The sequence below is a fragment of the Mesoplodon bidens genome (assembly GCF_964165515.1).
Source record: "Mesoplodon bidens genome assembly, chromosome: 19".
Lineage (NCBI taxonomy): Eukaryota > Metazoa > Chordata > Mammalia > Artiodactyla > Ziphiidae > Mesoplodon > Mesoplodon bidens.
In genome coordinates, this window is record NC_138179.1 from 41364951 (window position 1) to 41391362 (window position 26412).

Genomic DNA, 26412 nt, shown 5'->3' on the forward strand with positions numbered 1-26412 from the left:
GCCCACGTGACCACTGAGTCAGGGATTGGAGGGATGCGGCCACAAGCCAAGGATCGCCTGGGGCCACCGGAAGCTGGAAGAGGCAGGGAAGGGCCCTCGCCTAGACTGCCAGAGGGATCATGGTCTTGCCGACACCCTGATTTCAGCGTTTTGGCCTCCAGAGCCAGGGAAGAGTACACTTCTGTGGTTTTAAGCCCCCCATGGTGTGGGGCTTTGTTACAGCAGTCGCAGGACCTGATCCACCACCTCAGGAAGCTGCCGTGTTAGTGACAGTTGTGGCCAAGTCACGGGTACTATTACTCCAGTAACAATACCAGGTATTTTCATGGTGTCACCCAGTCCTCAAATCCTTCTCGCTGTCACATAGACAGACATTTCCAGGCCCTGATTCCAAGCCTGCCATGGAAACTGGTTTAATCAAGTGATGGAATCGAGCGTCTCTCAATCATGGCTGGAAAAATACCTGCCCGGGTCTTAACAGTCCTCGGTGATGCCCAGTTCCTGGGACGTTTTAGTTGCTTGTTGATCACCGCCCGGGGGTCTCTCCCAGGCCTTGGATGGGGTACACGAGCCTGCTGGCCAGTGGTCTCAGCACTCAGGATAACCCTTCTGCTCGTCTGTTTCTCCCCGCCAAGGCCCAGGCCACATCCCGTGTGTCCCTGAAGCCGTTCCTGCCCTTCCCTCGCCATGGAGGTGACTGCCTACTCGATGCCCCTAGAACCACCCCTGAGCATCCCATTCGGCATCCCAAACACCGTGGCCCACGCTGTTCTTTCTTCCTTTGCTTCCCTGAGAGCAGGGCCCATGTTCTGTCTCTCTGCATCCTTGGCATCTACGTGGGGCCTCTGCAGAGCAGCCGTTCCACAGAGTTTTGTTCAATGTTTGCTGACAGTGGGGATGTTCCTATTTGCCTTCTGTGAGTGTCAAGGCCAGTGACCCTCCACTGGGGAATATCCCTGGGAAAATTTGGGCGCTAGGACTCTGTGCTCCTGTGGTGCATGGGGGACTCGGGGAGCTATTCCTCCACCCCAAACTTCCTGAGCCCCAGGGACATTCACCTTACAACCAGAACTGGCTGCATAATTTGAGGGAGCTGGTGCAAATGAAAATGATGGGGTCCCTCGTTAAAAAATTATTAAGGACTTCAACGTGGTGACAGTAGAGCATCCAACCCAGAGCGGGGCCCCTCTGAGCGCAGAGCCCGAGCATGCTCAAAGCCGGCTTTCTCAGCATCAGCCCCGCCCATCCTGTAGCGAGTTCCCAAGGAGCAGGGCCTCCTCCCCTGACGCGCGGTACCTGGGTGGCCTGCATGAGCTGCTGCCAGTGGCGGCTCCGGATGGCGGGGTTCTGCAGCTCACTCACGGCGCGCAGGGACGTGATCATGTTCTTCACAGTGTTGTCCAGCCCCACGAAGGCATCCCAGCCCTTCATCTCCTTGTCCAGGGACCTCACATCCTTGGCGAACTTCTGACAGTCTATGTCCATCTGCTCGACGTTGATGTTCCTCCACTTGGTGGTCTTCCAGTCACCGATGCTGCTGTTGACCTGAGATGGAAACTCTCACTGTCTCCTTTACTGGGGACAGTTCAGGAAGGCACCTGTGCCACCTTCCTGCCATTGCTCTCAGGGAGCAAAATCCAATGAGTCTTGAGAACTAGTGACAGAGCTTGGTAAAGTGGGTGGATACCAGGGGAAAAAAAACAACAACCACCCAGTTCTATCATGAAAGATTCAACTTAAAAGTCAGCAGTTACGAGATATTTTGGCAAAACGTGGGCCCTGTCACTGCTCACCAGGATCTAGTTCTGTCCCACTTCTTGGTGCAGCCACGTAAGTTGCCTCGACCAATGGAATGTGGGTGATGCCCGACACTTGGGGGCAGAAGCACTGGGTTGCCAACGCCTGACCCACAGTTCCCTCCGTCTGCCTTGGCAATGGTGGATGCGTGCATTGAGCTGCCCAAGGGTTGCTTGGAACTCAAGTGTGGACTTTGCATGAACGAGAAATACATGTCTGTGGTTAACTACACACAGTTTTGGGGTTTTTTTTTAGGGCTGTGTGTCACTGCACAGTAACCTAGCTGATACTGACTGATTAAAAGCATCAGAAGAGGGCTTCCCTGGTGGCGCAGTGGTTGAGAGTCCACCTGCCGATGTAGGGGACACGGGTTCATGCCCCAGTCAGGGAAGATCCCACATGCCGCAGAGCAGCTGGGCCCGTGAGCCATGGCCGCTGAGCCTGCACATCCGGAGCCTGTGCTCCGCAACGGGAGAGGCCACAACAGTGAGAGGCCTGCGTACCCCCAAAACAAAACAAAACAAAAAAAAACACTAGAAGATGTTTCACTCATGACAGGATGAAACAAGACACAGGCACTACTGGGGGACAACCCTACCAAGAGTGGAGACAGAACCCTGTGAAGCCACAGTCTTTAATTCAGGGTAGGCTGAGAACAGCTGTGAAGCTGGACGGGCCGGTCCTGGAGGGGGTCAGAAGTTGCTGAGACAGGCTTGGGGTGGAAAGACGCGGTCTTGACAGACATCCGTGTCAGATAAAGACAAACAACTGGGGTGTTTACAAGAGATTTACCTTGCAGATCCCAAGACTCGAAACCTTAATCCCCACAGGAATTGATGGCCCTTTCTGGTGGGTTTAAGCTGCTCTGTATCCTGTTATCATAAAATTGTCCCGGCTAGTTTGTTTTGGAGAAATTTTCTTGCAACACCCTGACCAGAAATGCTTATCGTTATCTCCTGGGAAAAGTAACCTGTATTCTTGAGTCTGTGCTAAGTGTTGTTTATCGAGGGAAAGTGCAGCATCCTGCTCTGACTTCACCGACTGTTCAGTAATGTCGTTCATGCACAAAGAGACTTGAATTCAGTGAACTGCGAAAAAAATAAAACATCGAGAGGCATCGATGGGTTCTCTCTCTTTGGGGGTGGTTGTGAGGTAGCCTGGGGCTCCAAAGATTTTTTTCCGCCTCTCTGTGAGAAACAGGTAGATTCAGCCTGGTCAGGATGAAGACATTTACAGCATTTTACTATGATGTAATAAAAAAAAAATAAGATAACTGACAAGACAGAGCCTGCTCCTGGGTGGGGACAGTGAATATGGTTCTCAAGAGGGGAATTCTCCCCAGATTAGCTCATGGAGTAGATTTAACTCTAGCTACAGTCGTAAGGGTTTTCTTTTGGAGGGAGGAGGATTTGTCAGAGACTCTGAAGTTCATTCAAGAGCACAAGAGAGAAGAGCTAACACACTCAGAGAGCGAACTTATGGTCACCAGGGGGAAAGAGCGGGGAGGGACAGATTGGGAGTTTGGGATTGACAGGTACACACTGCTGTATTTAAAATGGATATGTGTAGGGACTTCCCTGGTGGCGCAGTGGTTAAGAATCTGCCTGCCAATGCAGGGGACATGGGTTCGAGCCCTGGTCTGGGAAGATTCCAAATGCTGCGGAGCAACTAAGCCCATGTGCCACAACTACTGAGCCTGCGCTCTAGAGCCCGAGAGGCACAACTACTGAGCCCAAGCGCCGCGAATACTGAAGCCCGCGCGCCTAGAGCCCGTGCTCCGCAACAAGAGAAGCCACCGCAATGAGAAGCCTGCGCACCGTAACAAAGAGTAGCCCCCGCTCGCCGCAACTAGAGAAAGCCCGCGCAGAGCAACAAAGATCCAAAGCAGCCAAAAATAAATAAATATATTAACAAAACAAATTAAATGGATACATGTATATGTATGGCTGAGTCGCTTTGCTGCGTATCTGAAACCATCACATTGTTAATCGGCTATACTCCAATATAAAATAAAAAGTTAAAAAAAAACCTGAATTGTATATGGAATAAATACTTTAATTTCTCTAAAAAAAAAAAAAACAAAGATAACCAGGGACTTCCCTGGCGGTCCAGTGGTTGGGACTCTGTGCTTCCACTACAGGGGGCACGGGTTCGATCCCTGGTTGGGGAACTAACATCCTGCATGCCTTGCGGCATGGCCAAAAAAAAAATTAAAAAAATAAAATTAAGCCATTATCTATATAAAAAAAAAAAAGATAACCAACAAGGAGCTACTGTCTAGCACAGGGGACTCCTCTCCATACTCTGTGATAAATGGGAAAAGAATATGAAAAAGAATAGATACATGTGTGTATAATTGGACCACTTTGCTGTACACCTGAAACTAACACAACTAACACAACACTTGATTGACTATACTCCAACACAAGATAAAATGAAATAAAAAATAAAAAGAGAGAGGAGCTAAAATATCTCTGGAAATACAGGAGCCAAGAGGTGAGACTGGGGAGTGAACACGTGCACATCTGCTGCGGACACACAGCCTTGATACCAGGAGCAGTGAGCTTCCTACTCTTCTTTTTGCCTCCATCAACCATCAGAGGTGGCTGTTACGGAAGGATAACGGGAGCGCCCCCTCTTGGTGCTGGGATGCGCCCCCCAATCCCACCCCCTGAGGCTTGGCGCCCCCCTCACCATGGTGATCATGTCCCAGAGCTCCTTCAGCTGGCGGACCTCTTTGTGACAAGCCTTGAGTTGCTTGTAGTCTGGGACTGTGACCTCGAACAGGCTCCCGGATTTGCATAGAGCTTCCATGACGCCCTCCATGGCCGCGATGCTCTTTTGTTGCTGGGGGCACGCAGAAGCCGGTGAACAGGGTGCCGGGACTCGGGGGAGCCTTCCCCGTCTCCCCCGCCATGTCCCCGTGAAGCCCAGAGCCACCAGCACGCTGCCAGAGCCAATACCATGCACACAGGGTGGCGGCAAACTTTCCAGGTGGGAGGGCAGCTGCCTCCCGGCCCGCCCCCAGCTTCTCCTCTGATGGGAGGGTGGGTCATCTCGGCGAGCTCAGGTGTGAGGACTGACTCTTAATGGACGTTGCATGAACGCCAGACTTCCTCCTAACATTTTCTGACTTCCCAGAATCTCCCCCATTCTCTCACTGTATATATTTGTATTGTATTAAAATGTATATAAGTAATGCTTGATTGCTTTGAAAACTAGAAAAATCTAGATAAGCATTGAGGAGGAAAAAAAGATTCGTCCTGAGCCACATGGGGGGCTGAGCCGCAGGGTGGGTTTGTGAGGCTCGTAGGATATTAAGTGCGGGCAGCTGCGAAAGCTTTGGTGTGAGTGTGTACCATGCTAGACTGGGTACACCGGGGGGTCCCGAGTGTTTGCACCCTGCCTTGCAGGCCTCTCTCTCCATGGACATGGTTCCTAAACAGACTTGACAGGGGAGCTGTTCAAAGAACCTAGCCTGCGTCCATGGCTAAGTGCTTGGGAGGCTCGAAGGAGAGAATGGTGGCGTCCATGCTGTGGACTGGGGGCGTGACTGAGAAAATGCCCATGGAGAAAGGGCAGGATCTTGGCCTCTGGGAAGGGTGGGCTTCGAGGCTGAGCAGGCGAAAGAGCAGAGGCTCGGGGGGAACTGTGGGGTGGCCCTAAAGGACATCTTGGGGTTCCCTTGCACTCACGCCTGTGGTACTGCAGAGTGTGGTCGAGGTGTGGGCTGGGGCCCGGGCACAGTGGGGGCTGAGCACTGTGCCAGGAGCATTGCGGTGCCCCCCTGTGCTCCTGGGGGCCCCCTAGGCCCCATGTACCCCAAACGCCCCTGCCAGGTGGAAGTCCATGGGGCCTGAGCCTGAATGGGCTGCCAGGTCCGGGGCCATGGAGCTTGCACGTTGGCCACTGACCATGAACTTGGGCAGTGGGAACCAGGGGACACAGGTGAGGCTTGGCCACCGGCTGCACGTGGCGAGTCAGGGTGAAGAAGGTGCCAGGGAGCAGGGTGAGTGCAAAGCCCGAGGGGACAGCAAACTGCTGAACTTGGGGACCTAGAAGGGGGAGGGGGCTGAGCCGCAGGGTGGGTTTGTGAGGCTCGTAGGATATTCAGATGTGCACACACGTGCACATGTGTACGGCCCCGAGCCCAGTCCCATCAAGGCCCTGTTTCTGGGCTCATGAGAATGACAGCTTGAAGAAGGATGAGAAAGCGTCAGGGTCCCCAGAGGTACTACCCCATCTCCTCCTTAAGCAGAAGTACCTTATTGAGGGACTTGTAGGGGTTGGGGTCGCTGAAGCTGAATGGGGCTTCTTGCCTGAACTTCTCTCTGAACTCGTGCTGCTTGAGCTGCAGGAGGACCACGTGGAAACCATCAGGCTCCGGCCCCAGGGCCCAGCTGCGGTGCATGCTGCGCCCCGCCCCGCCCCGCCCCCTGAGGCCGTGGTACCTCAAACTGCTGGCACTTCCGTCGCAGGAGGCTGACCTCGTTGGCCTGCAAGGGTGCCACGTTCTGCTTCACCTGGATGGCCAGCTTCTTGGTGTTTGTCCACTGCTCCGGCAGTTCCTACACAGGCAAAGGCCAAGGACCACTCCTTTTCCTGCTCTTTTTAAAATTTTCTACAGTGAAATAATTACAGACTCAGGGGGAGTTGCAAAAATAGCACAGAGAGTCCTGTGTGCCTGCCCCCCGCCTCCCCTGGTGGTGGCATCTCACAAAGCGGAGGCTTGATACCCAAACCGGCATCCGACAATGGGGAGTTTCTGTTAGCAGGTGATGGAACTTGTCGGTTTTCACCCTGTGTTTTAAGCTGAATCCATGTGTGCGTGTGTTGTTTGCATGCATGCATGTGTGTGTGCGTGAGTGCATGCGTCGTGGGCGTGTGCAGTCCTAGGCGATTTTATCTCACGTATAGATTCCCATAACCCCCGCCGTGATCCACATACCTCGCTGTCCATCACTGTGAGGGAACTGTCTTGTGTTACCTCCTTGTAACCCAGCACCGCCCCCCACCCCAACCTGGGCAGCCACTAACCTGTCCTCCGTTTCTACGATTTTGTCATGGCAAGGATGGCTTTAGCAATCAGACGAATTTTTGTATTTTCCAAGTTCTCCACACTTGGGCAAATATTGTACTTATTATAAAATATTTTAAAGAAAAAAAGCCCAGCCCCCAAATTCTTTACCCACAAATAGACATTGTTTCACATTCTTCTACGATTAACTAACAGTCTGTTGGCAGCGACACACCTCAAATGTTTGTCAGAATTTCTATCTCACCACTCGCCCTGTCCATGGCCCTGGAGCCCCTGGGGCCCGGCCACAAACACTTCGAATCCTGGCCCTTAGCTGAGCCCCGGGCGGGGCAGCTGGGGCAAAATACAACGTGCTCTAAAGCAGGGCCTGGGCAGCACGAGATCACCGTGGAGATCACCGCGGCCACGGACACACAGTCGACACACAGTCCTGTCACCCCTGTGCTGTGGGGTCTCGGGCGCTGGCTGGAGTTAGTGCCTCCCGGCAGGGGGAGTCAGGCCTGTTTGACCAGTCTCAGAGCCAGGGCAGAGAAGAGGAGGGGGGGCAGCTGGGTCTGGGAGGAGACAAACTCCAGGGGGGTGGCTGGGCCGTGGCTTCAGGACCCAGCTTCTGCACTGCCACCGCCCCAGCCCAGCTGCACATACAGCTGTTCTGACACCGACAGCTGACGCTCTGCGCATTAGCTGTAAAGCACTGGGCTTTTGGAAGTCCCCTTCAGCCTCCCTGCTGTGGCCCACCTGTCCCACGCGGGGGCGGGGACGGGGACGGCTGCGGGCCTTCTGCGTTGGGGGATTCCCAGAGCAGCTGCCCCACTGCCCTACTGGGGCGCCCTCACCCGGTCAGGTCTCTGCTGACCCCATTCTTGGTCCTCCATCCCTCATGCCCAGGCTCCTGCTGCACTCAGGAGGAGGTGTGGGACTTGAAGGCACTTTTTATCCACTGAAACGCCAATCAGATGGAAGAGCTACTGCCCCACCCCGCTTCTGGAGGCCGCCTCACCGTCCCCTCGTCTCCAGAGAGCCCTGTCCTTCCACCCTGCCATTCCACGGGGACCCCATGTCTAGAAGAGGAGGTCTAGCCTGCAGGCTCCGGGTCACAAGAGCCCGCCCTCCTCTGGCCCTGCCCGCAGCTCCAGCTCCCACAGGGGGGGCCCCCCAGGCCTGTTTACCTGAAGCTTCATGTGCGTCTCCTCGGGCATCTCCTCCCCATAGGACTTGAGCAGCTCGATGGTCTGCTTCAGGGGCTCAAACATGTTGTCGGTGGCCGTCTGCCTCTCCTTGACCTTCATCAGATGCCCCATCACCTCCACGAGGCCGTCATAATCCCCCTCCTTGAGAGGCTTCGTCAAGCCCGCCCTGGAGACTTTCATGAAGGCTTCTAGGTCTGCGAGGCTGGTGGGCGAGAGGCCGCCTGTGATGGGTGCCTACCCAGCACCGCCGTGCCTCACTGGCTCAACTGGTCGGCGAGTCCCGCGTGGGGCCAGGGCAGCCTTTGCTGGGCCTCCCGGACAGAAGAGCTGGATTACATGCTCTCCTGGCTCCACGCCCCTCCCGGCCCCGACCCCACCTGTAACTGCACAGGTACCACCCGCACGTTTCACACCAGGCTTCCCTGCCCGACTCAGGGCTCCTGAAGGGTTCCTTGGCATCTTTTGCCCAGACACGGTAAGTGCTCAGTAAAGAAGCAATGACCAAGGGACCAGGGCCTCCACGCCCTGCCAGGTGACACCTTCCTGCTGGGACCCACCCTCCGTGGGGCTGCCGGCCTCTGAGCCTGACCTTCACCCCAACACCCACCCAGTTTGGGGGAGGAGGTGTCCAACCGACACTTCATGGAAGGCCGCCTGCAGGTGCGCCTCGCACATGGCTCTCTGGGGCATGATCAATGTCAGGCCAGCGGTCCTGGTGCCCACCTGTTGACCACATGGTTGCTCAGGTGCCGCTTGAACATGAGGCTCCAGCGCTTGATGGTGTTGAGGAGGGCCTGCTTGAAGGGGCGGCAGTCACACTGCAGCCAGCCGTTGAACCACTTGGTGTGCTCGCACTTGGACACCTCCTCATACAGCTTCTCATAGGAGTTGATCTGGAAGACACAACCCCGTTCACCTGTCGGGCTGCCAGGGGTTGGGGCCAGCACAGCACGTGTGTAGGGGGGAGGCCCTTACGAGGCACTAGTTTCCTTCTCCCAGCACCCCCGGGGTCCCCTGCAGCCCAGCAGTCTATCCCCGACACGGGACAGCCTGTCAAAAAGGGATGTCATCAAGCAAGGCCAGCAGGGCTTCTGAAAAGAGCAGGCTGAAAGTTTCAAGGGGTGAATGGGGTCCCGGGCGCCCATGGGGCATCCCTTATCTATGCTGCTGCACGTCCTCGGGCTCTCAAGCTCCACCAGCCAGCTGTCCCCCCACCCCATGTGCATCTCCCCTGTGGCTGGGTCACCCTCACTGAGCTTCAGGAAAAGAGGTGAAGTTTTGTAAATTCGCTATGTTTTCTCATGTCCTATATCCTGTTCTTTTTGGCCACATTGCACGTCTTGCGGGATCGTAGTTCCCTGACCAGGGATCGAACCCAGGCTATGGCAGCGAAAGCTCTGAGTCCTAACCACCAGACTGCCAGGGAATTCCCATCATGCTCTATATTATTGATGCTCTGGTACTGGGGGCCTCGCTGACCCTGGAGGGACTGCCCCTGCCCCCTGGCTGGCTAAGTCCTAGAGATGGCAGACAACCCCCCAGGACCACACCTTTCATATGCAAACAACCAACCAGAGCTCACAACCCAACCGCCTCCTCTCTGGGGCTCTCACACTCCAGGCCACTGTCCACCTGCCCTAATCACCCCAGGGCCAGGTTCCTGACAACCCGGGACTGCCAGTACGCCCCTGAATCACTGAAATAATTCAAACTAGCCCATCCTAAGCCTGCGTGCCCCGCCTTGCCCATTCTTCCCCATGAAGACCACAGTTCAGGCTCTCAGCCACGCTTTCCCCTCATTCCCTCGGCCCCCTGCCCGACACTGGTGCCTCCCCGCGTGGCTCTACTTGGCCCTGCATGGCACGGAGTGCCCCCCTCCTCTTGGGAGCCGTGAGTCACAACCTCTCTTTTCACAGCAGGAGTCTGCTGATCTGTTGGTCTCTCCATACTTGAATTATAATAAAACTTACATTTAAAAAATGTTCACCCTGGACTTCCGTGCTGACGCAGTGGCTAAGAATCCGCATGCCGATTCAGAGGACATAGGTTCGATCTCTGGTCCAGGAAGATCCCACATGCCGCGGAGCAACTAAGTCTGTGCGCCACAGCTACTGAGCCCGTGCTCTAGAGCCCACCAGCCACAACTACCGAGCCCGCGTGCCACAACTACTGAAGCCCACGCGCCTAGAGCCCGTGCTCCACAACAAAGAGAAGCCACCGCAATGAGAAGCCCACACACCACAACGAAGAGTAGCCCCCGCTCACCGCAACTAGAGAAAGCCCGCGCGCAGCAACGAAGACCCAACGCAGCCAAAAATAAATAAGTAAATACATAAAAACGTAAAAAACATGTTCATCCAAGTTTTAAATCAAGTCCAGTGCCCCGCCACGGCAGGGAGTCTGGAGGTGAGGAAGCCGGTGGGCGAGGTTCACACGCACCTGCTGCTGGAACTGGGCGAGGGTAGGCGCCATCTTGGGGAGGGTCTCCGCGGCCTGGGGGTCCCAGTCCTCCGGGCTGATGGCACGCCCATAGGTGAGGAAGCTCTTCATGACCTCCCGGGGGTCGTCCATCCACAGGTAGGCGTAGCGCTCGAAGGAGTCCTGATACTCCTCAGCCTCATTTATGGCGCCGATGACCAGGCTGGACAGCTCCTCCTGCATCTCTATGAGGTCGGTCATGTCTTCCAGGTCGGTCTGCGAGGGGCAGGAGGGGCGCAGATGGGTGAGCGCTTCGCCCGTGGTCTACCCGCCCTGGAGAGCGGCTCCCTGTTGGTGCGTGTCGCTAACCTCTCAAGATGGGACGTGGGGACATCTGCAAACAATGTTTGCAATGTTCTCCCGTGAGAAGATACACCGGATGTGACTTTTGCCAGGCAAACCCCAGGACGTCTCACACATGGCTTCATTCATGAAGTAGTTACTCAGCATTTGCTGTGTGCACGCAGGGGGAGGGGGCCCTAGGGGTGTCGACAGGGCTCATGGGGATGTAGACAGCCCAGGAGTGGGGTCAGATGTTCATCGAAAAAATCACAGAAACGAGACATCCTGACTCTGACCCTTGCATTCAGGTGTAACAGGGAGGAGGTTGGGGAACACTCCCTGAGGAAGTGACCAGTGGTCTGAGAGCTGATGGACTGTAGGTAAAGAGCAAGAGTAGCAACAAAGCACATGCAAAGGCCCTGTGCTGGGAGGGAAGCAGATGTGTGAGGACCTGAGTGGAGACCACATGGATGGCCAGAGTAGGAGCGTGGGAGGCCCGGGCTGGACAAGATGTTCTGAGTTTCAAGTGACAGAAAACCCAACCCAAACTGGTGTTAGCGAAAAGGCAGCGATTGTCTTATGTAACTGGAGAATCTCAAGGTGGAGGGTGTGTATTAATCATGTTTTTAAAATTTCCTGTATCTTAAGAAGCTTTGGCATCTTAAAAAATCTTGCTGGCTGGGGAGGGACTGCCCCTCGGAGGGCCAGCCAATTCTAAGAGAGCAAAGGGCTGGGGTGGGAGCACACCTTTCACGTGAAAAGCAGCCAATCCCCCAACCGCCTACCTTATCTAACTAACCCTCACACTCCAAGCCCATGTTCCCCCTGCCCCATCACCCAGGGCCAGGTACCAGATAACTGGAGACGACCTCCATAGCCCTGAGCCGCCCATGTGCAGACTGGCTGGCCCCGAGCTGTTTCCCTGGTCCTGTCTTGCCTTCCCGCAGAAACCCCAGCAAAGCCTCTGGCCTGGGCTTCGCCCTCCGTCCTGCTTCTGCTTTCTGACCAGACCTGCTGCTTCCCCCGAGACCCTGAGCAGCCAGCCATGCTTCTACTTTCCAGGGGAACTGTGAGCGACATTAACGTTTTCTATCAATGGCACTGACCTCTCCATGTTGTCGCTCGGTCACTTCTGTAAATTAAAATCTCATGGATACAAATGAGACCAGAGCGGGGCGTGCATAGCCTGGGGTTTGGTCTGATCACCAGGATCCTTATTCTGCTTTGTTCTGTCCTGTTCATCATGCCAAGCCCCTCAGGACACCAGGGTGGGTGCAGGAGCCCCGGACGCGCATCCTGTCAGATTCTGGAGCACACGTGGGAGTCCAGTTCTGTGTTGGGTCTATTCCTGAGCTGACCGCTGGTGACATAGTTCACTTTATTCTGAGCTGTGGAACAGCTTGCTGCGTGCACTTGGGCCGGAAATACCACCTTTCTGCGGCTCAGGAATCCGCAAGACATTCTCTCTGCCTGGAAATCCCCTTCCACCCTTCAAGACTCAGAACGCACGTCAGCTCCTCTGGGAAGCTGTCCTTGACCTTGCCAGGTATTTCCTCATGTCCTCACATCACTACATTCACTCACACATGCACACGTATGCACACATACCTCTGTCCCTAATAGCACAGAGCATCTTGCTGTAAATATTTGTTATTACAAATAATACGCGCCCATTATCAAAAAGTTCAAATGAGGCAGAAGCATATAAAATAAAAAGTTCCCTTGGCATCCCCTGTCCTCCTACCATCCTCACCCCCATCCTGTTTCCCAGAAGCAAGCACTCTTAACAGTTTGGAGTGTATCCATAGGAGGGCAGGCTTTTGTTTTGTTTAAACGAATGAAATCACATTCTAAACATTGTTCCACAACTTAAACACTTAAAATAACAAACGTGTCACGAGCAGCTTTCCATCCCGGGCTCCTTTTTGGGACTCATCTGGATGCCTTTGTCTGGATGGGCTGGAATCTACTAAAGGACACCTGTATTTGATGGTCATTTAGGTCTTTTCCAATTTTTGTTTAACTGCCCCACAAACCATGCTCCGACAAACACACCTTCTCAGACCTCCCTTTGGCGGGGGTGGGGCTGAATTTCCCACGCCTTTGCATCCCCAGGATCTGATCTGACTGTATTTTACGTGTCAGGTGCACGTTAGGTGTTTAATGCATTCAGGGCAAATGGGTGCGGGAGCCCATGCAAGGCACATTTGTCAAAGAGCCTGCACGCTCAGAGGGTCACAGGGTTTAAATTACGGGAGGGAGTGAGATGCCATGAGGGTGGGGATGCACACCTGACGTCTTATTGGTGGTGGGGAGGCGTCAGGGGAATGAAAACCAGGTTGACTGAGGAGAAGCCGCTCTGGGGAGAAAGACGGGATCTCAGGAGTGGAGAGAGAAATCCGGGCCACCGTCCTGGGGAACCCGATGGAATGGAAGCCTCTGGGCTCCTCTTCACATTCAGGACCCATTAGGGGTAGCAGCTGGTGGCAGGGAAAGGGGTGGGGCCATCCCAAGCCCAGACTGACCTTGTAGCTCATCCTGCCCTTGGCCAGCCTGGGGATGAGCTTGGCTGCATTGTAGATGTCAGTGACCAGGCTCTCGATCAGCGTCAGGAAGCCTTGGTCCCCGCCCACCTCCAGGGACGGATTGAAGACCAGCCCATCCTCGTCCAGCTCCATGCGGACCTCAAACAGCGGTGCGATGCTCTCCTGAAACAGGCCGTCATGGGGTCAAGGCCTTGCCCTCGGCTGAACCATTTTCAGTGCCCAGATGTTCACCCCAGCACCAGACAAGGTAGATGGCTAACTCCTGCTGGCTGGGGCCACTGCAGAGAACACACTTCCTGAGGGCCCTTGAGCGAGAACTACACAACCAAATGCAACGCCATTGGGCCAAATACAGGTTGGGTGTCCAGGGCGGGATACAGCAGTGATCGTGAGTGCTGAGGAGACCTGTTACCTCCGATCAAAGCCCATAACTGCTACTGTCTAGCTGCGTGGCCTTGGGTGAGACCCTCGGCTTCCCAGTTTCCCCAAATATACAAAATGAGTATGGCTGCTTTATAGAACAGAGGCAATCATTGTCCCCATCTCTTTGGGTTACCGTGAGGACTAGAGGGATGGCTGACACATAGAGCGCGTGGGTGGTGGCTGTCTCAGGTGTAAGTGTCAGCAGCTGTGGCCACAGTGCTCAGTGGGGCAGGGGGAGTGTCACAGACAGGCAGGATGGTCTCCTCTGAGCTCCAGAAAGGACAAGCCCTCATGTCCCTTGGAGGTTCTGTTTCTAAACCACACACGCCATAAGCCTGTCTATTCCCTCTTGTGAGGCTCCCTCTAGTGAGGCTGCGAGGCTGAGGTGCAGCCTCATGTGTAAGGGGACAGGGTAGAGGCTCGCCCAACATACCGGCGAGTCTCAAAGTGCAGGCCAAGGCCCACGGGTGGCCTCGGGACCTGCTCCACGGCCACTGATCTTCCTGCAAACGTAGTCCCATGCTGGCCCTGTGGGTGGCTGGCTTGAGAGACCCCTGGTTCTATGACTGAGGGGGGGTGGTCTGCACTAGTGCCTGAGTGAGTTGCTAAGTGGGAGAGGTCAGTTGTCACAAACTCAGGGGACCAGACTTTTCTAAATCCTCTGACTCAGGGGTCCGCTCCCGCTGCTTGGTCACTTGCAAATACGGGGACTCCCTGGGATGTTTTGAGGATGCTTTGTTATCAGGGTCTCATCATGCTTTTGATTGTGACTCTCCTCTCTCTGTAGTGATAAATTAGTTTATAAGTTTACTATAAATTAGCTACCTTCATTGCTGACACCGTGTCACTGTGCCTTGCTTGGTGAGACTTAACAGTTGGTAATGCCGACTACTTTCATCAACAGAATCTGGGGTCTGTGATTTTCTGGGGACAACCGCCCTCTGCCGCTTGTGTAAGGGCATCTGACTGCGGTGCCCACCATCCTTTCCTGCGGGTAGGCTCAGGGGGGAGAGTGTCTTTCATCTTGCCCTCCTGGCAGTGTTCAAAATCACTTGGGAACCACTGTAGTGAAAAGGACATGGGCAGGGAACAGTTCTTGGAGAACAGGCTGGGATGCCATTAACCAGCAAACCCACTGTGCTGACCTGGTTTAAGCTTCTACTCAATTCAGCAGAGGGCTGAGCGAGTTGATGGCTGATGTTGCCGATAGGAGGGCACCTCCCACCCCCAATCAGCATAAGGAGGGGGCAGTGGTACCTGCTTTTCCTCACCTGGCAGCAGCACAGGACAACTCAGATCCCTGTAGGTGTTCTATAGCCCACTTACGCTGCAGCCTATTTAAGGACCAGAGGTCCCGAGCACCTGGGACTGAGCAGGGCCCCGGGACACAGGACTTTCAGGTTTAAAATCGGGACGAGTTGGTCACCCTGGGAAGACTTGAATAAGTCTGTTCATTTGTAACATGACAGTCCGTTCTCTCATCAGGAAACCACGGATTATAGATTCCAGCGTCAACCTTTCTCATATTTATAATATCATAATACACATACATGTATATGCGTATATGTATATCACATTTGTAACTTACATCTACAACCATGTTGTCCATTAGGTAGTTTAGAGACTTGCGAATGAAATGGTCAGATTCATCCAAGACCATGCTGTCAACGTAGCTGATGTAATCCTTCCAGGACTGGCTTGTTGTATCCGCTCCGAAGAGTTCCGCATTTTCCTGCAAACGAACCACGTGGCTGGCTGTTGTTTCACTGGTCCACCTGTTCCCTCTTTAGGCAATTTATTCAGCAACGCCCTGGGCGACCCTCATCCTTGTTCACACCCTCCACACGCAGGGGTCTGCTTTTGGCTTCCTGAATGCTCCAGGCTCTTCCTGCAGGCTGCTCCCGCCCGTTCACCCCAGGTGTGGCTTCTTCTCATCTTTCAGGTTTCAGCTCAAATGTCAGCTCCTCACAAAGGCCCTTCTTGACACCCCCCCATTCATCTCAGATTTGGTTCCTGTCCCTGACCCCCGACCTGTGTTCCCTCTAGCAATTTCTTACTTGTGCCTGTGATGGCACAGATGACAATTCTGAACTATGTTGTCTTTGGTCTGTACCTCCCCTGATGCCAAGCACCACAAGGACAGGGACTGACTGTCCTTTCCACCATTGTACCTCCAGCACTAAGCAGTACGCCTGGAGCAGAGCAGGAGCTGGTGGGTGGGTGGATGGGTGGATGGATGGGTGCATGGGTGGATGGATGGATGGGTGGATGGGTGGATGGGTGGATGGGTGGATGGGTGGATGGGTGGGTGGATGGGTGGATGGGTGGGTGGATGGGTGGGTGGATGGGTGGGTGGATGGGTGGATGGGTGGATGGGTGGGTGAGTGGATGGGTGGGTGGGTGAGTGGATGGGTGGGTGGGTGGGTGGATGGATGGGTGGGTGGATGGATGGGTGGGTGGATGGATGGGTGGGTGAATGGGTTGGTGGGTGAATGGGTGGGTGGGTGGGTGGGTAGATGGATGGGTGGTTGGTGGGTGAATGGGTTGGTGGGTGGATGAGTGAATGGGTTGGTGGGTGGATGGGTGGGTGGATGGGTGAATGGGTTGTTGGGTGGATGGATGGATGGGTGCGTGGATAGATGAAACTGTAAGACACTGAGTGCTACAGGAAAACACAAAGATGACTGTGACCCAGTCTGTACCCTCAGGCAGTTATATTCTAATAGGGGAGAGAAGACACAGGCTTAAACAACTTCAGTGTAACAATGGTTCAAATGACTATTATGGGAATAGAGGACTCTGACAAATGTTGCGATAACAAAGCCTTGTCAATTGCTCCCTGGCCTCTGCCTCACTGGGGTTCCTGTTCCCTCCTGGCTCGCTCTCCAGCTGGGCTAGTGTGCTGTGAACCTCTTCCCAATGCTATGCTAGATTTATCTCTCCCATGTTGTTTCCAACACATCTGGTAATGTTAATAGGTTAATCGGTTAACTCTTCCAAATAACCTTTTTGCAGTCCAACATGTTAATTTCATTGGACCTTCTGGCACCAGGGCAAAGGGGAAAGGAAAAGGATCTGGAAACAAGACAAAATATTTCTTGGTCCAGTCAAGTCACTCCACAGGGGCAAAGACCTTCCAATCAATGACTTGACCATGAGAACAGCCCAGCACAGCCCCTCCTCGTGGGGGGCCTGCTGGTCTGTCTGGATGTGGCGACCCATCACTTAAGGCCATAGCAATGATTTGCACCATGCACTGGGAAACCCCGAAAAACTGTCCTGAAAATATCTTGAGCTCAGTGGGGTGGGAGGGCGGGCAGTTTTCTCCTTTCCAGGCCAACGCAGAGCTATACCTTGCACATTTGCCTCAGAAACAGGCAAAAATGCAAGCTGGCTAAAGTGGCCACGGATGGAGGAAGGTGTGAGAACCCCATGCTGCCGGGAATCAGGCAGAGCTGTCAGGGACATGAGGCTCCCATTCTGCATCCCCCTCCAACCGTGCCCATGCCCGTGGGGCCCTGGGCCCATGGACCCTTGAGACGGCTGGCAGAAAGGAATAACCTGCACGCCGGGTAGCCCGGCGGGCACGTGTCCGCACATTATCCCAGTTTCAACTTGTTGGCACCCAAACACCACAGGGCACCCACATCCTGTGCTCCTCTCTCTCCCCGTGCTGCTGGGCCTTCCTCACACTCAGGGGTGGGAAGCCGTGATACAGCTTCTCCCAGGGACTTGGTACGAAGGTGTCACTTGTCCACACCGATTCATGTGGGGTGGGGGGAGGGGGCTCTGACACCCTTAGGGGAGGAGGGCAGACACGTGAGAAGAGGAATCAGGCTTCCAGGTGAGCAGTTAGCAGGGTTTGCTACTGTAAGATCGGACTCCTGGATTAAAGGTCTTAGACGCCTGACGTTTTCTGAAGCCTCGAGCTCTCCCTCCTCCCTCCCCGGCTGCTGAGAGCCCATGGCCTCTCCAAGGCCCTCCTGGGCAGCTCCTTACCATGACCATGGACTGGATCTTCAGGCCGGCATCCTTGACCGCAGTGTAGCGCTTGTTGAGGTTGGCCATCCTCCCGTCCAAGTCTAACAGGGCCTCTTTCTTGTTGTCCTTCCTTTCAAACATTGGGTTGGCCGACCAGTCCTGGAGGGAAAAGGCGAATGGGAGAAAAGTGTCTGGAGAAAAAGCTTCTGGCCCTACTCCCTCCTACACAGCCTTTAGACTGAGTGTCCCCATCCTAGGCTGGCCTCGCAGAGGCCAAGGGGCCGCTGAGGACTGTTGGCCAGAGAGCCTCCAATGATGTGACTGAAAACCAACCAGGGCCTTGGAGGACCACGGAGAGACCCCTGTGCATGTTCCCCAGTCAGGCCCCAAAGGAGCCCCTCTAGGGGAAGGAGCATCTGACCCTCTTGTCGGGGAACCTCAGGAGCTGGGGGTGAGGGGACATGGCACCCAGATCTGGAGACACGTGTGGAGATGCTCAGAGTCCAGGACAGAAAGGGACACACCAGGAGAGAGTGAGTGACTGGAGAAGGTGCCCGGGGGCTGAGGCAAGGTTGCCATTTTCGGATTGAAAGAACTTTATGGATCCAGGGAACAATAACAAAAGGAGACACACATCTGGATACACTCTGGTGACATGCCTGAACCCTGAAGATGACCAAGGACTCTATCTACCTCTGGACGGAGAGAACAGGAAAGTCAAAAAATACCATTCAAAGGAAATATCAAATATATCAGCAAAGGGAAGTCATACCTTTGTCAGCTTTTTCAACATTGAGGCTATAAGCAGGGGTGGCTGTGGCCTGAACTGTGCCTCCTCCCACAAATTTATATGTTGAAGTTCTAACCTCTAACATAATGTTACTGCATTTGGAGAGAAGGTCTTTAAAGAGGTGATTAAAGTGAGGTCATCAGGGTGGGTCTAAACCTGATACGGCTGGTATTCTTATAAGAAGAGGAGATTAGGACATAGACACAGAGGGACAACCGTGCGAGGACACGGGGAGAAGACGGCCGTCTACACACCCAGGAGAGAGGCCTCAGAAGAAACCAACCCTGCTGGCACCTTGATCTCAAACTTCTAGCCTCCAGGACTACGAGACAATAAATTTCTGCTATTTAAGCTGCCCAGTTTCTGGTCTTTTGTTATGGCAGCCAGAGCAGACGAGTACAGGGATGCTTCTAGACTACTGAAAGAAAAGGACCATATCAAAAAATCCTTTACTTGGACAAGACAGCTATAGGTGAGATCCAAAGAAAGATAGTTTTGGAAAGCAAGGACTCAGAAAGTAGGTCATCAACGTACCCTTTCTGAGGCAATTACTTGAGGAAATAATCTGAAAGAAAACTGAATCAGAAAACAAATCAGAAAGAAAGTGGGGTGAGCAATGGCTTTTGCTTACAATGTATTGAGTTAAATCTAAGTGGATGGTGATGAAATGAACGTCAATTGTAACGAAGGAAAGAGTTTCACACCGTGATAAGCCAAAGGAGTCTCAAAACCGAAGAGGTGTTTTCTAATGAACAAACTAGTGCTGGCCCAGGGCAGGTGTCTGCAAATTCAGGCACTGATGACAAACCATGGTGGGGGAGGGTAGTGCTAGCGAAGGCTTTCCCCCAGTTTTCTGGATCAGGCTTGAGAGCAAGGACCTGCGCTGCTCTGCATAGAGGGATGAGTGTGTTCCCGGTGGGGCTGAGTCTGAGCGCGTCTCCACCCCCACCCTCGTTCCTGGCACCCACCTGGCAGAGGGACCTGCCCACACACTTGTTGAGCTCAAGAGACCCAAATGGAATGGAGCTCTGCAGAGTGACCAGGGGCTCTTCTCCTTGGGGCCACCCTGACATCACCATGGTACAGCCCAGAGCCTCACACAGCAGGCCCCCACTGCCTTGGGCACTTTCCGTGATCATCTTCGAGGGGGCCCATTTCCCCAGGACGCTCTCCGGGGTCCCCATTTAAGCCCCGCTCTGTGCTTTGCAGGTTACTCACCTTCATGGCCTGGGAAATCCCCTCTATGTTTTGCTTTGCTTTTTGTATCCTGTTCTGCAAGTTGTATAGCATTTCTCGCATCTCTTGAATATATTCAAACACTCCTAAAAGAGAAGCATAAAGGGATCTTACAAAATGAACGATTTAGCAAGGGCTGGCTTAACACTCATTATTACAACACAGTGCTCGGTGAGTCTGTCCGCTTCTCTGGAGCCTGAAGCAGAGGAAATCGCGGAGAGCTTCCTAAAAGGCAACGCTGAGGAATAAAGCACATCGTGTCTCTTCGGAAACAGGGCCTCCCTATCCCCACGTAGGCGGATCACTAATTCCACGGGAACTCCAGACGGCCGACAGGTTGGACCCGGCCCTCCATCCCCCTCACCCAAGTTTAACCTAAGGGGAAATGAATGTCGCCTTTGTACCTTTGCCATTCCAGAATAAGGTCGTCTCAGCGTCCAACAATTTGACATCGATTGCTTCCAATTCTGACTTTATCAGTGGAAATTCTACGTCCTTCAGAGTGGTCATTATCTGTAAAACAAGGGCTACAGTTTCAGGGCCTTTGTTCCAAATCCAAGCAGATTTAAAATCATCTCCTGGTAAAGGTGTTTATTACTCAGTACCAACCAAACCAATTACAGTTAGTGTTATTTAATTGGGAATTATGTGTACATCAAAGTTCAGGAGATTCCAACTTTTAAAATTATTTTTTATCACCAAGGATTTATGCATATACTTAACTCCTAATCACCCATGTTATGGGGTAGAAAAAGGAAATTCACTAATACAAAAACAGTGTGTACATAATCCAAAACTTAAAATATCTGGCTTAGAATCATAAAAAGAAAATCAGAGGAATACACACTGGTAATTGGGGTGCTTCTGGAACATTTCTCAGAGCATCGCCTTGCCTATGATCTAAGGCTCAAAATGTGATTATACAAAGGAGGTCCAGGATCTGTGGAGAAGCTGTTTCACTTGTTAAAGCATCAGAGTGAACGGTAGGGTAGGTTCCATACAGGCTTGATACGGGTCTACCCTGAGCTAAGAAATTCATGTAACACTCGAAAACCTCAATTCACAGAACAGAAAAAAAAAAAAAGACAGAGTGTGTATACAGTTTTTATTAATTACTCCTTTAAACAACAAGCACCAGTTGTGCTTTGGAATACTGTCCTATCTGGCAACATTTTGATTTACATGTAAGTTTTCAAGGACAGGTCTACTCGCTAAAGTGAGGGATGTACATAGAATTTAAATTGTACATTAGATGCTATTGGCCTTTCACAATAATTCTTTTTTTGTAACATCTTTATTGGAGTATAATTGCTTTACAATGGTGTGTTAGTTTCTGCTGTATAACAAAGTGAATCAGCTATACATATACATACATCCCCACATCTCTTCCCTCTTGCGTCTCCCTCCCGCCCTCCCTAACCCACCCCTCTAGGTGGTCACAAAGCACAGAGCTGATCTCCCTGTGCTATACGGCTGCTTCCCACTAGCTATCTATTTTATGTTTGGGAGTGTATATATGTCCATGCCACTCTCTCACTTTGTCCCAGCTTACCCTTCCCCCTCCCCGTGTCCTCAAGTCCATTCTCTATGTCTGCGTCTTTATTCCTGTCCTGCCCTTACGTTCTTCAGAACCATTTTTTTTTAAAGATTCTATATATATCTGTTAGCATACGGTATTTGTTTTGCTCTTTCTGACTTACTTCACTCTGTATGACAGTCTCTAGGTCCATCCACCTCACTACAAATAACTCAGTTTCATTCCTTTTTATGGCTGAGTAATATTCCATTGTATATATGTGCCACATCTTCTTTATCCATTCATCTGTCGATGGACACTTAGGTTGCTTCCATGTCCTGGCTATTATAAATAGAGCTGCAATGAACATTGCGGTACATGACTCTTTTTGAATTATGGTTTTCTCAGGGTATATGCCCAGGAGTGGGATTGCTGGGTCGTATGGTAGTTCTATTTTTAGTTTTTTGAGGAAACTCCATACTGTCCTCCATAGTGGCTGTATCAATTTACATTCCCACCAACAGGGCAAGAGGGCTCCCTTTTCTCCACACCCTCTCCAGCTTTTCTTGTTTGTAGATTTTTTGATGATGGCCATTCTGACCAGTGTGAGGTGATACCTCATTGTAGTTTTGATTTGCATTTATCTAATAATAAGTGATGTTGAGCATCCTTTCATGTGTTTGTTGGCAATCTGTATATCTTCTTTGGAGAAATGTCTATTTAGGTCTTCTGCCCATTTTTGGATTGGGTCGTTTGTTTTTTTGATATTGAGCTGCATGAGCTGCTTGTGTATTTTGGAGATTAATCCTTTGTCAGTTGCTTTGATTGCAAATATTTTCTCCCATTCTGAGGGTTTTCTTTTCATCTTGGTTATGGTTTCCTTTGCTGTGCAAAAGCTTTTAACTTTCATTAGGTCCCATTTGTTTATTTTTGTTTTATTTCCATTTCTCTAGGAGGTGGATCAAAAAGGATCTTGCTGTGATTTAAGTCATGGAGTGTTCTGCCTATGTTTTCCTCTAAGAGTTTTATAGTGTCTGGCCTTACATTTAGGTCTCTAATCCATTTTGAGTTTATTTCTGTGTATGGTGTTAGGGAGTGTTCTAATTTCATTCTTTTACACGTAGCCGTCCAGCTTTCCCAGCTCCACTCACAATAATTCTTGACATATATTTGGTACTTTAAATGGTGCCCCCTCCCCACCCATGTCCTCCTTTTCAGACAATTAACTCTTAGAAAAGGTACGGTATGGCAGAGAAATAAAGCTTAACAGCTATTACCAGTGGAAACCTGACAGGAGAAAAAGAAAGCACTGACGGAATTATAAAGGGAGTCAATGTGAAATCTTGATTCCATTTATCAGAGTTTGGATATTAAACAATTACACGAATAGCCCAGACAAGAGCTAAATGTTATTATGCCTTTGTGATTGCCCAGAGTAAACAAAGCTCACAGCGATGAGATCCATTTAATATGCCCTGTTTATTATTTTTCAGCAGCCTATGTAATAAATCCACACCTTTAGGGCATTTTTCCCAGACCCCCAGCAGATTCCTTAAAGCCCCACTCCAACACTCACCTAGCTCAAACATTAATAGATATTAGCAGTTTGGGGGCCTGGGGTCTCTCTCGGCAACAGAAGGTACATTAAGAATAAGAAGCGCATCTAAGGGACCAGGAGCATCTCCAGGGAGGGGAGCTGGCATCAGTAATAAGGGTCACTGCAGGCGCTGAGCTCTGGGTCTCACTCCCCGACTCCCCATCCCTGTCTAATGTTTTTATTAGCAGAACAATGTCATTCACAGCGGAAGCTAACACGCTTTCCCCGCATGTGACTGGTTGGGTTTTGTTTGGAAATTCAGAAGTGGAAGATCAATTTTTTTTGTTTCATTCTAAATAACGTTTGTTGGATTTGTTTCTGATTGCATCGTTGTAAAAAAAAAAAAAAAAAAGCTCTTGCATTGAAAGTAACCCACAAACATTTTTCCACGTGACTGTATCTCTAAGGCTTCCATTCTTCCTAAACACCGTGTCTGGGAGGCGTTCAAGGGAATGGATGAACACGGCGTTCTTTGAACCTGAAGAGAGCTGGTTCTGGAGAAAGCTAATTCAAGGAAACGCACTTAAGGCGGGCTTTCACAGTTCACAGCACCAATAAGTGAGTCAATTAAAATTTTATCTTAAAAAGTGAAATTAGTGAAAAGGCGCTTACTCCAGTTTATCTTGAACACATTTCAGGGTACGTCACCCCCATGCTCTAATTTGTGGAACAGAGTAAGGAATGGGTCTATGGTTGGTTTTGTGGTGGGTGTGTCGGGGTGAGCGGTGGGGGAGTGATACTTTTTGACAAATCCACGTGATGGCATGACCTGGCGTGCTTCACTTCACGTTCAGGTAGGAGGCGGTCACTTCTAGCAAGATCGGGAGGCTTCCTCAGTGTCCCAAAGGCCTTGCTCTGAATCTTTTGATGTTCCAACGTTCTCTTTTTTGGCAGGGAATTCCTGGGCTTGGTCAAATCTGGCCACCGTAGGGAGGAGGTGCATGGCAGAGCTGTGCTCCAGTTACTACTGACTCAGAGGGCACTTAACAAGCCGGCAGGGGAGGGGCAGGACAGGAACCTCCCTCTCCACGTTCTGGTTGGGACCGGGCATTAAGTTCAAGGCCCCTACAAGACAGGCCAGGGAAGGCGACCGAGGCATGCTCTTCGGGGCCGTCACATCAGGGATTTGGGAGCGTGTAAGCATCTCTCCAACAGATCGAGATGCAAAACCCAGAAACAGAAATATTCCAGGTTCCACACAGTGGCTCCAGTTGGGGGCAAGTTGGCTGCAAGAAACATAAGCCCACTAAAGCTGGCTCAGGTCCCGTGGAGGTGCGCTGGTGGAGCCCTGGGGACTGGACCCACAAAGCCCATGTCCGGGCTCCCCTCTGTCTCGTGGGGCCTCTCCAGTTGTCTGCTCCACCCGCCTGCTCCCTTCCTTCTATGGCCCATGTTTCTGCTCATTCTGGTTTCTCTGCTCCCCCTGAGACTCCGGTGTGAATGATGCTGGGACCCAATTCCAAATTCCCAGGGTTCAAGGAGAGGGAATCTCATTGGCCCCTTTTGGATGAGGTGTCTGCGGTAGGCTGAATAATGGCCCCCCAAAGACGTCACGTCCTAATCTACAGGACCTGTGACTATGTCACCTTGCACTTGGCAAAAGAGAATTTGCAGACGTGATTCAGTTAAGGACCTTGACATCGGGTGGGCCCAATGCGATCGCAAGGTCCTTATACGAGGGAGCCAAGAAGAGCAAAGGAAGGGAACATGACAACAAAAGCAAAGGTGCTGTGATCCGAAGGTGGCGTGACGTGGCCTCGAGCCAAGGAACGCGGGCAACTCTGGAAGGTGGAAAAGGTGAGGACATGGATTCTCCCCAGAGGGTGGCTCCAACCACCTTCGAATAGGAAAACCTTCTCAGTTCTACTCTGTGTGGGGATCGTACACCTGTGTTTGGTCTAAACAAAATCCCCAACGTGGTAAACAAAACAAAGCAACACCAGCTCACCTCATTGTACCAGCCGGCAATGAGTTCCAAGTTGCCCACGAACTTCCGGAAGGTTTTGTACTGTGAGAACAGGTTCTGGGCGCTGCTGGGAATCTCTGTTTGTTGCTGGAAGTTCAGGTACTTGACCTCTCTCAGCACTGCCACCAGCTAAGGTGAATGAAGAGAATAGAAGAGGTCAGGGGGTGGCCTCAGTGGCATGGCACTTAGCAGCACAAGTGAGGGTCTGTCCCTGGGATGCTTCTACAGCCCCCAAAGCTGGGGGGAGGTCTGACTGGGGATGGGCTCCACTGGCAGATCACGATGCCTTCACCCTACTGACTGGTCCTGATGTCTAGAAGTGCTGGCGTCACCAGCGTGGTGGACACCATCACTGTAACCCCCCAGGTGTCTAAAGAAAGGCTCCTCCCTAGGGTCTGACCTTCCCTTGTCCCTGTCCACCCCCTGGTTGCAGCCCAGGAGGCCAACAGCAGGGCATCCCTTCCGACAGAGCTTCTGCCCTCGCTGCTCAGCCAACACCATTCTTGTAGAGGCCCCAGTAACCTTCATTACTGAATCCATGGGTCACTTCACAGGCCCCGTCTCACGTGACCTCTCAGCAGCTGGTCCCTCCCCCTCCTGGGCACATGGTCCCCTCTTTGCGTCCAGGACACCAGGCTCTCCTGGTCCCCGTTACCAGTCTCTCTGATGCTTCTGAGATTTAAGTGTTGGAGAACCGCGGATGTGGTCCCTCTCGATCTGCTCTCAAGTTGGCGACCTCACCCAGCGTCACAGCGTTAAGAACCATCTATGTGGGAATGATTCCCATGCTCATGTCCCCACTCGGGTCTCTCTCCTGACTTGAGACTCCTGTATCTACCTGCCTACTCAGCGTCTCCACGTGGATGTCCAGTTGACGTGTCCAACTCAACGTGACTGAAACAGAGCAGTCTTGCCCACCGGCCGCCTCCACCCGCTGTCTCATCTGATGGCCATTCCCCCCTTCCAGTTGCCCAGCCCCAGAATGCTGGGGCTGACCCCTCTCTTCCTGCACACGTGATTTCCAACCTGTCTAGGATCTCATCGGCCCTGTGATCAAAATCTAATCTAACCTCTGCGCACCTTCACTGCTGCTGCTCTGGTCCAGGCCAGCACCCTCTCATCATCCCTCACCTGGATTCCAGCAAAACACTCCTAAGTGGTCTCTGTGCTTCCGGACTTGCCCTCCCCCCAAGTCCACTCACACACAGCATCTAGGGGGACCCTAGCATCCATCAGATCAGGGCCCTCCTCTGCTCGAAACCCTGCAGCGGCTGCCATCTTGCCCGGAACAAAGACCCAAGTCCCTTTCAGGGCCCTAGAGGCTCTCTGTGCTCTGTCGTCTCCACACCCCCTTTCCCTGCACCTCCCCTGCTCACTCCACCCCGGCCCCACTGGTCTCCACGCTGCTGCCACAACACGCCAGGCACACGCATACCTCCTGGCCTTTGCTTTAGCTGTTTGCTCTCCTCGAAGGCTTTCCTCCCATCTTTGCTGGCCAACACCCTCACCTCCTGCAAGTCTCTGCTCGAATCCAAAGCCGCAACCTGCCCCCTTCCTCCGGCTCTGTCCATT

The 26412-nt window shown here is 52.4% G+C and overlaps 1 protein-coding gene across 2 annotated transcripts in view; it reads right to left on the reverse strand.

Moving 5' to 3' along the window:
- The window catches only part of DNAH17 (dynein axonemal heavy chain 17), a gene marked incomplete at its 5' end in the record, with an annotated part of 111890 nt that overhangs the window by 69677 nt on the left and 15801 nt on the right, over positions 1 to 26412 (reverse strand). For both annotated transcript variants that reach the window (XM_081218821.1, XM_081218820.1), the window contains 13 exons: positions 1297 to 1545; positions 4492 to 4644; positions 6062 to 6148; positions 6249 to 6365; positions 8005 to 8227; positions 8749 to 8918; positions 10465 to 10719; positions 13311 to 13493; positions 15343 to 15486; positions 17754 to 17894; positions 19744 to 19847; positions 20166 to 20274; positions 24823 to 24969. In XM_081218821.1, coding sequence (XP_081074947.1) covers positions 1297 to 1545; positions 4492 to 4644; positions 6062 to 6148; positions 6249 to 6365; positions 8005 to 8227; positions 8749 to 8918; positions 10465 to 10719; positions 13311 to 13493; positions 15343 to 15486; positions 17754 to 17894; positions 19744 to 19847; positions 20166 to 20274; positions 24823 to 24969 — 2082 coding nt within the window. The remainder of the gene's footprint in view (positions 1 to 1296; positions 1546 to 4491; positions 4645 to 6061; positions 6149 to 6248; positions 6366 to 8004; positions 8228 to 8748; positions 8919 to 10464; positions 10720 to 13310; positions 13494 to 15342; positions 15487 to 17753; positions 17895 to 19743; positions 19848 to 20165; positions 20275 to 24822; positions 24970 to 26412) is intronic.